Below are 13,695 nucleotides of genomic sequence, written 5' to 3' on the forward strand. Positions count from 1 at the left end.
ACCACAGAGGCCCTGCCTGCATGTGTGTGTGTGACCCGCCGAGTGACTGAGGCCAGCCCACGCAAACGTTCAGCAGCTCTACTGGCACAACTTCCAGTGGACAGGGCAGGATCAGAAAACACAGCTCCTGGCCCCACCCCCAGCAGTGGTAGGTGGAATCTGTGACCTGATACTACCACAAATGTGCTGGCAAAGGATCAATTCATTAAACACCATAAAGAACTACAGTAACACCTGAGAGCAGAAGGAAAATAACAAGTCTCCAGAAACCAATCCTGAAGTCACAGAAATTTACAATCTAAATAACAGAGAATTCAAAAGAGTTGTTATAAAGAAACTCAATGAGTTACAAGAAAACTCAGAAAGATGGTTCAATAAGCTCAGGAACAAAATTAATGAGCAAAAGGAGTTCTTCAACAAAGAGAATGAAGCTCTAAAAAAAAAAAACCAAACAGAAATTCTGGATGTGAAGAACACAATTAATGAGATAAAAAATAATCCAGAAACCATAAAAAATAGAGCTGATGTTAAGGAGGACAGAATTAGTGATTTAGAGGATAGAAATGCTTCAGGTGGAGGAGGAGAGAGAACTAAGATTTTTTTTTTTTTTAAAGATTTTATTTATTTATTTTTCCCCCCCAAAGCCCCAGTAGATAGCTGTATGTCATAGCTGCACATCCTTCTAGTTGCTGTATGTGGGACTCAGCCTGAGGATGGATGGATAAGTGTTGCCTCGGTGTGCGCCCGGGATCCGAACCCGGGCCACCAGCATCGGAGCGCGCGCACTTAACCACCAAGCCACGGGGCCGGCCCAGAACTAAGATTTTTTAAAGATGAAGAAATTCTTTGAGAAATATCCAAGTCATTTAGGAAAAGTAACATAAGGATTATAGGTATTCCAGAGGGAGAAGTGAGGGAGAAAGGAGCAGAGAGCTTGTTCAAGGAAACAATAGCTGAGAACCTCCCAAACCTAGGGAAGGAACTGGACTTACAAGCACATGAAGCCAAGAGAACTACTAATTACATCAATGCAAAAAGACCTTCTCCAAGGCATATACTATTAACACTGGGAAAAGTCAACAACAAAAGAAAAACTATTAAGGACAGCAAGGCAGAAGAAAATAACCTACAAAGGAACCCCTATAAGGCTTTCAGCAGATTTCTCAGAGAAACCTTACAGGCTAGGAGAGAATGGAATGCTATATTCAAGCTAGTGAAAGACAAAAACTTTCAGCCAAGAACACTCTATCCAGTGAAACTATCCTTCAGATACAATGCAGAAATAAAAGCTTCCTAGATAAACAAAAGCTGAGGGAGTTCATCATCACTAGGTCTGCCTTACAAGAAATGTTGAAAGGAGCCCTCCCATCTGAACCTAAAAAGCAAAGGTTCACAAAACCTTGAGCAAGGAGATAAACAGACAGATAGACTCAGAAAATTGCAGATCTATATCAGAATAGGTTAGTAAACATTTAATTACAACATAAAAGATAAAGGGAAGGAAAGCAACAAAAATAACTATAAACACTTCAATTTAGTCACAAAGTCACAATACAAAAAAGAACAATTTGTAACAAGAATAACTCAGAAGGGGAAGAGGAAAGGGATGGAACCCACCTAGGGTAATGGAGATAAGAGGCTATCAGAAAATGGACTATCCCTCATCTATGAGATCTTTTATACAAATCTCATGACAACCACTAAATAAAAAAATCAGAGCAGAGCCACAAATCATAAATAAAGAGAAAACTATCACAGAAAACCACAAAACTGAAATGGCAGTCAGAAATACAATGGAAAAGAAACAATGGAAATAGAGAACAACCAGAAAATAAGAGATTAAATAGCAGTATTAAGCCCTCATATATCAATAATCACTCTAAATGTAAATGGATTGAATTCTTCAATCAGAAGACACAGAGTGGCTAGATGGATTATAAAACAGGACCCAACAATACACTGCCTCTAGGAAACACATCTCAGCTCTAAAGACAAACATAGGCTCTGAGTGAAGGGATGGATACTTCAAGCAAATGGTAAGCAAAAGAAAGCAGGTGTTGCCATACTTATATCAGACAAAGCAGACTTCAAGATAAAAAAGGCAATGAGAGGCAAAGAGGGGCAGTATATAATGACAAAAGGGACATTCCATCAAGAAGAGGTAACACTTTTGAATATACATGCACCCAACATAGGAGCACCAAAGTATATAAGGCAACTATTAACAGACCTAAATGGAGAAATTGACAGCAGCACAATAATAGTACGGGACCTGAACACCCCATTACATCAATGGATAGATCATCTAGACAGAAAGTCAACAAGGAAACCGTGGCCTTTAATGAAATATTAGACCAGATAGACTTAATAGATATATACAGAACACAACATCCCAAAACAGCAGAATACACATTGTTCTCAAGTGCACACAGAACATTCTCAAAGATAGACCATATGCTGGGAAACAAAGCAAGCCTCAATAAATTTAAGACTGACATCATATCAAGCATCTTTTTTGACCACAATGCTATGAAACCAGAAATCAACTACTAGAAAAATGTTGGGAAAGTCACAAATACATGGCAACTTGACAACCTCTAGATCAATGAAGAAATCAAAGGAGAAATCAAAAAATACCTGGAGACAAATGAAAATGAAAACACAACATATCAACTCTCACGGGATGCAGCAAAAGTGGTCCTAAGAGGGAAATTTATAGCAGTACAGGCCCACCTCAGCAAACAAGAAAAATCTTGAATAAGTAATCTTAAACTATTCCTAACAAAACTAGAAAAAAAGGAACAAAGCCCAAAGTCAGCAGAGGGAGGTAAATAATAAAAATTAGAGCAGAAATAAATTGAAACAGAGACCAAAAAAAAAAAAAAAAAAAAGTACAAAAGATCAATGAAACTGACTGATTGACCAAAGAGCTGGTTCTTTGAGAAGATAGGCAAAATTGACAAACCCTTAGCCAGGGTCACTAAGGAAAAAAGAGAGAAGGCTCAAGTAAATAAAACTAAAAATGAAAGAGGAGAAATTAGAATGGATACCACAGAAATACAAAGGATTATAAGAGAATACTATGAAAAACTATATGCCAACAAATTGGATAACCTAGCAGAAATGATAAATTCTTAGACTCATACACCCTTCCAAAACTGAATCAAGAAGAAATAGAGAATCTGAATAGACCAATCACAGGTAAAGAGATTGAAGCAGTAATCAAAAGCCTCCTCAAAAACAAAATTCCAGGACCAGATGGCTTCCCTGGAGAATTCTACCAAATATTCAAAGAAGACTTAATACCTATCATGCTCAAACTATTCCAAAAAACTGAAGAAGACAGAGGCTTCCTAACTCATTCTTTGAGGCCAACATTACTCTGATACCAGAACCAGACTAGGACCACACAAAGAAGGAAAATTACAGGCCAATATCGCGGATGAACATAGATGCAAAAATCCTCCACAAAATATTGGCAAACCGAATACAGCAATACATTAAAAGGATCATACACCACAATGAAGTGGGATTTATACCAGGGACACAGGAATGGTAACATTCGCAAATCAATCCATGTGATACACCACATTAACAAAATGAGGAATAAAAATCACATGATCATCTCAATAGATGCAGGGAAAGCATCTGACAAGATCCAACATCCATTTATGATAAAAACTCTCAATAAAATGGGTATAGAAGGAAAGTACCTCAACGTAATAGAGGCCACATATGACAAACCCACAGCCAACATCATACTCAACAGGGAAAAACCTAAAGCCATCCCTGTGAGAACAGGAACAAGACAAGGGTGCCCACTCTTGCCACTCTTATTTAACATAGTGCTGGAGGTTTTGGCCAGAGCAACTAGGTAAGAGAAAGAAATAGAAAGTATCCAAATTGGTAAGGAAGAAGTGAAACTCTTGCTGTTTGCAGATGACATGACTCTATACATAGAAAACCCTAAAGAATACATCAGAAAACTATTAGAAATAATCAACAACTACAGCAAAGTTGCAGGGTACAAAAGCAACTTACAAAAATCAGTTGCATTTCTATACTTTAATAATGAACTAACAGAAAAAGAACTCAAGAATACAATCCCATTTGCAACTGCAACAAAAAGAATAAAATATCTAGGAATAAATTTAACCAAGGAGGTGAAAGATCCATACACTGAAAACTATAAGACGTTATTGAAAGAAATTGGTGATCACATAAAGAAATGGAAAGATATTCCATGCTCATGGATTGGAAGAATAAACAATAGTTAAAATGTCCATATTACCTAAAGCAATCTACAGATTCAGTGCAATCCCAATGACATTCTTCATGGAAACAGAACAAAGAATCTTAAAATTCATATGGAACAACAAAAGACCCCGAATACCTAAAGCAATCCTGAGAAAAAAGAACAAAGTTGGAGGCATCACAATCTCTGACTTCAAAATATACTAAAAAGCTATAGTAACCAAAATAGCATGGTACTGGGACAAAAACAGATACACAGGTCAATGGAACAGAACTGAAAGCCCAGAAATAAAACCACACGTATACAGACAGCTAATCTTTGACAAAGGAGCCAAGAACATGTACAATGGAGAAAGGAAAGTCTCTTCAATAAACAGTGCTGGGAAAACTGGACAGCAATGTGCAAAAGAATGAAAGTAGACCATTATCTCACGCCATACACAAAAATTAACTCAAAATGGATTAAAGACGTGAAGGTAAGACGTGAAACCATAAAACTCCTAGAAGAAAATATAGGCAGTACACTCTTGATATCGGTCTTAGCAGCATCTTTTCGAATACCATGTCTACTCGGACAAGGGAAACAAAAAAAAAATAAACAAATGGGACTACATCAGACTAAAGAGCTTCTGCAAAGCAAAGGAAACCAGGAACAAAGCAAAAAGACCACCAACTGGGAGAAAATAGTTGCAAACTATATATCAGACAAGGGGTTAATCTCCATAATATATAAAGAACTCACACATCTGAACAACAAAAAAACAAATAACCCGATCAAAAAATGGGCAGAGGATGTGAACAGACATTTTTCCAAGGAAGATATACAGATGGCCAATAGGCACATGAAAAGATGTTCAACATCACTAATCATCAGGGAACTGCAAATCAAAACTACACTAAGATATCACCTTACATCCATGAGAATGGCTATAATCACCAAGACAAAAAATAACAAATGTTGGAGAGGATGTGGAGAAAAGGGAACCCTCATTCATTGCTGGTGGGAGTGCAAACTGGTGCAGCCTCCCCGGCAAACAGTATGGAGGTTCCTCAAAAAATTAAAAATAGAAATACCTTATGATCCAGCTATCTCACTTCTGGGTATTTACCTAAAGAACTTGAAATCAACAATCCAAAGAGGCTTATGCACCCCTATGTTCATTGCAGCATTATTCACTATAGTCAAGATGTGGAAGCAACCCAAGTGTCCATCAACAGATGACTGGATAAAGAAGATGTGGTATATATATATATACACAACGGAATACTACTCAGCCATAAAAAAACACAGAATCGTCCCATTTGCAACAACATGGATGGACCTGGAGGGTATTACGTTAAGTGAAATAAGCCAGATAGAGAAAGACAAACACTGTATGACCTCTCTCATATGTGGAATACAAACTAACACACAGACAGAGAGAACAGTTTGGTGGTTACCAGGGGAAAGGGAGTTGGGGGGTGGGCACAAGGGGTGAAGGGGCGCATTTATATGGTGACTGACAAATAATAATGTACAACTGGAATCTCACAATGTTATAAACTATTATGACATCAATAAATAAATAAAAAAAAAGACAAAATTGTCCCATTCGCAACAACATGGATGGACCTTGAGGGTACTATGTTAAGTGAAATAAGCCAAACAGACAAAGACAAACTCCGCATGATTTCACTCGTATGTGGAAGATAAACAAACACATGGACAAAGAGAACAGATTAGTGGTTACCAGGGAAGGGGGTTAAGGGGTGGGTAAATCGAGTAGAGGGGCACATACATACGGTGACTGGTTAATAATGTACACCTGAAATTTCACAATGTTATAAACTATTATGACCTCAATAAAATAAAATCAAGTTTTAGTATTAAAACTGTTGCCCATATAAGTTCCAGAAAATTCAAGCTTTCTCTGGAAACCTTTTTTTTTTTCTGGTGAGGAAGATTGGCCCTGAGCTAACATCTGTGCTCATCTTCCTCTATTTTGTACGTGGGATGCCACCACGGCATGGTTTGATGAGCAGTGCATATGTCTGCACCCAGGATCCGAACCTGTGAACCCCGGGCCACAGAAGTGGAGCATGCAAACCTAACCACTACTCCACCGGGCCGGTCCCTGGAATCCTTTCTTAAAAGTAATAATAAAAAAGAAACTGTTTTTGTCATCAAAAAAGAAAAAAAAAAAAAGACATTCAATGTCACTAATTATTAGGGAAGTGCTATATGGAAATCCATTGGCCTGACTGGCGTCTTGAATGGATTTTTGAATGGATCTTGAATGATTCTGTAATATCATGCATTGATCATCTGAAAAATGATCTTCTAGATGTTGACATATTTTATTACATAACATTAAAACCACATTTATTAATATCACCACCAATTTTATCAGAAAACTGGTTATTTGGAAAGTTTTCAAGCTCATGGTGGCATATACAAGTTTTCCAAAATTCATTTTTTTTTTTTTTTGTGAGGAAGATCAGCCCTGAGCTAACATCCATGCCAATCCTCCTCTTTTTGCTGAGGAGGACTGGCCCTGAGCTAATATCTATTGCCAATCCCCCTCTTTTTCTCCCCAAAGCCCCAGTAGATAGTTGTATGTCATAGCTGCACATCCTTCTAGTTGCTGTATGTGGGACACCACCTCAGCATGGCCAGACAAGCGGTGCGCGCATGGGGTCTGAACCCAGACCACCAGTAGCGGAGCACGCGCACTTAACCGCAAAGTCATGGGGCCGGCCCCTCCAAAATTCTGATTTTGCCTTGAAGCTTAAATTTTTTTTCCAGTTTTATTGAGAAATAATTGACATACAGCACTGTGTAAATTTAAGGTGTACAGCATAATAATTTACATATATTGAGAAATGATTACCACAATATGTTAAGTTAACATCCATCATCTCATACAGATACAGAAAATAATAAAGAAAAAAAAAGTCCTTTTCCTCATGATGAGAACTCTTAGGATCTATTCTTTTAACAACTTTCAAATATACCACACAGCTGTGTTAATTATAGTCATTATGTCATACATTACATCCTTGGTACTTATTTATTTTATAACTGGAAGTTTGTACCTTTTGACTACCTCCATCCAATTCCTTCACTCCCCACCCCCTACCTCTGCTAACCACAAATCTGATCTCTTTTTCTAGGAGTTTTTTTCCCTAGATTCCACATATAAGTAAGACCATACAGTATTTGTCTTTGTCTATCTGACTTATTTCACGTAGCATAATGCCCTCCAGGTCCATCCACGTTGTCACAAACGGCAGGATTTCCTTCTTTTCTATGGCTGAATAACATTCCATTGTGTGTATGTACCACAACTTCTTTATCCATTCATCCATTGATGGAGACTTAGGTTATTTCCATTCAAATTTTATTATTAGCAACAAATACTGATAATGGTTTCTTGAAGTGCCATGTTCATGTCATTCATTTACAAGAAAAATGTTTGCCCAGTATTGAAATTAGAACAGCCAGAGTTTGTCTGTCAATCATTCTTTTAAGTAAAAATGGCGTTTCATGAAAAGAGTAATTAGTTCAGCTTGTAATTCAAATAACTGCACAAGTGCTTTTCCTCCAGATAACCACTGTTCTTCTTCAGTATTTAGATGAATGCCTTATGTATACTCTCAATTTGTCACGCAGAATATTAAAAATACTCAATAGTACTCAATAGTCCAGATATAATAAAACTAATAACCTGTACTGCTTTTTCAAGGACATTTAAAAAAGAAACTGGCATTTAAAAAAAAAAAGCAAGGACATGGCAGTGAAGGATACAATGACTACTGGTATAGTTTGGTTTGGTGCCACTGCTTTGACTAGTGCTAAGGCCCAGCAGTGCTATCCATCATTGCTTTTGCACCACCAATACAAGTGCCAACAGAGTGAAAAAGGTAAATAACATCTTAGCATTATTATGAAAAAATTTTGAGCCGACCAAACCTTGAGAACTTCTCTTTTAGGATAAATCCCTAGAAGAATTTTTTTTTTTCTATCCTGTTTTACTTTTTGACCTAATCTGAATATCTGGTTAATGAGTAATTTTTAATCCCTTTCCACATCTAGTTATAAATTGTTTGGTTCTATTTATGTGATCTTAAGATGTTTAATGCTTCCTTGTATTTCTTTTTTCCTTTTTCAAATTGATACAGCAATAGAAAATTTAAACAGTACAAAAGGGCATTCTGTGAAAAGCGAGTCTCTTTCCTTTCCCAGACCCCAGTACTCCTCTCCAGTAGCAACCACTGGAAACACATTTTGGAGACTACCTTATTAGCACATAGAGATCCATTTACTTTTAAAGGACTATGACATATATTCCCAAAATATCCTCTGGAAGGTTGTACCAGTTTACCTTCTAACTAGCAGTACGAAAATATCTATTTGCTCATATTTTTTCTCAAAAGAAGTACAATTTTAAAAACTAATTTGTCTTATTGATTAATTTGTATTTCTTTGAATTCTAATTACACTGAACAACTATTCATTTTCTCAGTGGTCATTTTTTTCCTATTTTTGTGAACTACCTCTTTATGTTCTTTGCTCATTTTTCTATTGGGGTATCTGTCTTTTTGTTAATAATTTCTAAGACATTTTATGATAAGGATAGTAATCCTTTGACTGTTAAATGTTGTTAATACTTTTGCGCAGTTTACAAACATCTCATTTTTACTAAAATATGACTGTGTATCACATTATGTCATAGCTGGTAATGGGTGTAAGAGCATCAGACCAGACCAACCCTTTCAATTTACAGATGAGGAAGCTGATGCAAAGTGGTGGAGTGACTTACCAAGCTTGCAAGTTAGTGAAAAGGCTTACATTAAGATCCAAAGCTTCTCACTCTTTCTGGATGGATGGGAGGATGACATACCTGGATTCAAATGGATCCTGCTTCTCCAGAGGTCTTACTCTTTTCTTCGTCACTGCCAATTTAGTCAAGTCCACATACTTTGTCTCTCCACTGCTATAAGTGAACTCAAGAACACTATTCCATTCCCCTTGCACTCTGCATACCACAGTGTTGGTGACGTTGTGCTTTACTTCACCTGTAACCCTAGAAGCAGGCAGAATATAAAGACATGCTCTAAGTGCAGTAAGTGATATTGGGTTTGTTTCTTAGGATTCTAAAACCCAAGAACGTACCTTGTGAATTCAGTTCATATTGGTTAAATAGTTCACTTCAATTTGTCAGTGCCAAAGTCAGACTCTTTGTAAATCCATGACAGCTGACTAGATAATTTTTTTAATTAACATTTTTTCAAATAACATCAACTTTAATCTTTAGAAAGTATACTGGGAATCAAACTGGAGACTAAGTTACCATAAATGATCACAAAATGCTCGTTACAAATAAAACTATTATAATATTAAAACTAAATAGGAATATGAAAAATATTAAAATTTCTTTTTTATTATAATCTAAAAATGTTGCAACATTACAATCTAACTTTTTTTTTTAACTAGTTCTATTTATTTAAAAGTTTGGAGTCATTATATTTGAAGTTCTGGATATATCAATTCTGTATAAAACCCATAAGCCTAATTTTAAATTAAACATAGAAACCAGACAAATCAATGAGTAGAAAAATAGAAAAGACGAGTTAAAAAATTTTAAATTCTCTTGGCAAAACAGAAAAATTAAAAGAGTACTGGTATACAAAAAATTATTGTTATCAACACAGAACTGAAGAGAGAACTCAAACACTACTGTTGTTGAAAGTTTAATGAAGACTTATCTGGCTAGTTTATCAACAGACAGATAGGATGCAACTCAAATAAAGTTGGAATACGAACAGGTGTAATTATTTTTAATGAAGTATTTTATGTTCACTTTAGGACACAATAACAACAGGGTCAGATTAGATAGAGGTTCAGAACTCAGAGATTACCGGGCAAATGTTAGGGTCTAATCAGTGTGCCAGGGATTATGGCTTATCTGGATTCAAAAGGGAATTCAAAAGACCAAAGCCCAGAGGTTCAGGCAACAGCTCAGGAACCCTAAGTAGCATTTGTCAGGTATGTCAAAGGCCTGGGAACCAGAGGGACAGAGTGGAATTTAGGGAGCCCATAGTTTTTAATCAGAAGTTAAAAGTCTGCAAACCCAGAGCTCAAGCAGAGGTGTAGAGGCCAATAAGCAAATGACCTATGAACCAGATCTTAGAGATCAAGCTGTACAGGACTTTGGAATCCAAGAGCAAACCAAACATCCAAAATCAAAAGTTAGGTGGTAACTATCGCTCACTGGACACAAAGAACATCACGACTATGAGTCTGCTTGATTACAGTAAAGGTGGGAACTCTGGGTTATATTTCAAAGCATATGAACTTAATTCCACTGCTAAGGATTTCTGCCTGATTGAATGTTTCTTGTGATATTCACGTTTCCTCTCTGATCCCATTTGCCAACATTGTTCCCTTTTTTAAAAATATCTCTAACCAAACAGGATATGAGATGACACTGAACACTTATCTCTTCCCTTCTCCATCCACACATACCCAGAGCTATATTCTGAGAACCGAGGAACAATAATCCGTTCTTCATTTGATCTCTCTTTTACTGCCACAGCACAATCTCTCACGTTATCCTTATCTCCCTCACGTGCCTCTCCACTGGACAAATAAACCCTAGGTCCCTGTTGATGCACACTGGGTTACGCAGGGTCCTTGCTGCTTAGTGCAGCTACACAGCAAGACAGCATGAAGAGAAGTGGAGCAGGGACAAGAAGCACACATACTAGAGGTAGGCCACGAGGAACTCGCAAAAGGAACACAAGGAGGAAGAAGGGCCACGCTTCATTTTGCTTATAACAATTCTTCTTAACAGTCTAATGCAGGTTGGCAAACTTCTTCTGTAAAGGATGTGAAAGTAAATATCTTAGGATTCACGGGGCCAGACTGTCTCTGTCACAACTACTTACTTCTGTCACTGTAGCATGAAAACAATCATAGATAATAAGTAAATGAATATCTGAATAGCTAAAGCACACAGATCTAGATCATGTATCAACCAATGACATAGAATATGCTGCCCTTAAGATACTTACCAAAGAGGTAAATCTTAAGTTGTCATCCTACTCATCTCTAAAATGAGGATAATTGATATGGCATTTGCTCTCTCACTTTCTAAAAAGCCTGACATCAAATTGGCCTTTTAGATTATCTAGACCCTGTCTCTACAGCTATTTGGAATACCAGAAAATCATTGGATTTATTAACTTGGCTTCATATAGAAAGCTTTTACTGACTGAAAGTTAAGATTTTAGCTTTGGGTTTCATTGATATATATATATACACACACATATATATAAAAAAATACTCATAGGAAGGATAATTACATCTTATGCACAACTACTAAAGAAAACATTGTCTATTATGCTACTCAATGCCACTATATAAGGATACCTACAACAAATCTCCTTTAGAATTTAAGACCAGGAAAATAGCTTGCCTCTCTTGAAAAAGTGATAGGCTTCCTTTATCAGACAACAAAAAGTATGTTGAGCATCACGTTTCTTTTTTTATTTTAACAGATGAGTCAGAATCAAATTTTATTTTCAGGTATAGTAATTACCTAATCCTGGCTTCACAGTATTATTGCCCTTTTCCATTGTTATGGTTATTATAAAATAACAGACTTTATTTTTAACTGTTTATTATATGTGAGTTTTTCCTAAAAGCCTTACAAATGCTTTAGAAAGATAGGGTCCTGGATTCTAATACTAGACTGAAAGCTTCTTGAAGGCAGAGATAATCTTTTTTCTACTCTATATCTCCAGTATGCAGAAAAGTGTGTTACTTAGATAATTAACATAATCTTAATATTATACCACTATATAGACAGATAGATATAGTGTTATATCTATCTATATAGATAACTCCTACCTCACTTTAGGATGATGATGATGATATATGTGTGTACGTATGTATGATATATATGGAAAATGGGATCAGGAGATGGACATTGGCACGGGGTATAGTTAAGTAGGCTCACCTGGCTGCATCACAGCTAGTTGTGGAAAATGAGGGAGTAAGGAAAGACAAGTGGAAGATAATATATTTACACCAAATGCAGATAGCAGATAATGTGTCTGCTCTGATTGCAGATAGCAGTAAAAAAGTAGGCTGTCTGAGGAGGGAGACATGGCCGTTAATAAAGGCATGAAAGAAGGCCCTTGTTATAATATTCTGTAAAATCAAAGAGGAAAAAATGTCCAGGATAGAGAAGTCTCTTTTTTTTTTTTTAAATATAATTTTATTTATTTATTTATTTTTCCCCCAAAACCCCAGTAGATAGTTGTCTGTCATAGCTGCACATCCTCCTAGTTGCTGTACGTGGGACGCGGCCTCAGCATGGCCAGAGAAGCGGTGCTTCGGTGCGCGCCTGGGATCCGAACCCGGGCCGCCAGCAGCGGAGCGCGCGCACTTAACCACTAAGCCACGGGGCCGGCCCGAGAAGTCTGTTTCTAATAGGAAACTTTTAAATGAGAAATTAGTTGAAACCATTGGTCTGAAGGGAGATCAGAATGGAAAAAATGAGGAAACTTTGGAGTCAGCCAAAAGTATCCCTCAAGAATCATGGAAAGAATGTGTATGTGAATGCAAAGGAGAGAGAAAGAGACTGTTAGAGAAAAGTGTTATACTTCCAGGTGACAAGAAGATCCAGTGAGGGTGGCCTTGTGGATAGGTAAAGATTTGAAGGGAGAAAAGAAGCCAATTTAAGCAAGAAATTCAAACAAACAAGATGGCAAATATAATGACTGATTAAGGAAAATAAGGAAGTCCATCTGAAATTATTAGAAGTCTTTAAAAACTCAAAATATGAAAACCAGTTATCAAAAGCCAGTAAGGCTTTTAGCATGTTTGCTTTTGGATGCTCTCTCTAGGAATCCAGCTGCCAAGATGGAAGAAGCCCCAGTCACGTGGGAGGGCCACACACAGGCCCTCTGAATGACAGCCCCAGCTGAGTTCCAGGGCAACAGCCAGATCTACACCTCCCACCTGAGTGAGCTACCTTGGATATCCAGCTAGGTCAAGGCCTTAGATGACTGAAGCCCCAACCAACATCCCACTACAACCACACGAAAGACACCACGTGAGAATCACCCAGCTGAGCCTAGTCAATCCACAGAACTGTGGAAGAAAACAATAAACTGCTGTTTTAAACACTAAGTTTCAGAGAGGTTTATTACCAGCAGTAGATAAATAGGACATCACCCAAAGTTATCTTAGATGCCCCTTGACCCCTCTACATCCTGTCAGTTATTCCCTGAAGTCTGTCAATTCTGAATGCCTAACTGGTCTCCCAACTTCTAATCTCCCTTCGCTCTCCCCAACCCCAGTCCATTCTTCACCTGCCATCAGATTGATCTTTTTTAAAATATAGATTTAAAATATATCACTTTCAGATGCAAAACTGCTTACAGTGTATT

General features: G+C 37.2%; 1 protein-coding gene across 1 annotated transcript in view; it reads right to left on the reverse strand.

Annotated features, from left to right (window-relative positions):
• OSBPL11 (oxysterol binding protein like 11) overlaps nucleotides 1-13,695 on the reverse strand; it is an 85,403-nt gene that overhangs the window by 10,738 nt on the left and 60,970 nt on the right. Inside the window, exon 11 of the mRNA XM_004424512.3 lies at nucleotides 9,138-9,320. Within this exon, the coding sequence (XP_004424569.1) occupies nucleotides 9,138-9,320 (183 nt within the window). The remainder of the gene's footprint in view (nucleotides 1-9,137; nucleotides 9,321-13,695) is intronic.

Source organism: Ceratotherium simum, chromosome 15, assembly GCF_057802395.1.
Source record: "Ceratotherium simum simum isolate JZ-2026a chromosome 15, ASM5780239v1, whole genome shotgun sequence".
Lineage (NCBI taxonomy): Eukaryota > Metazoa > Chordata > Mammalia > Perissodactyla > Rhinocerotidae > Ceratotherium > Ceratotherium simum.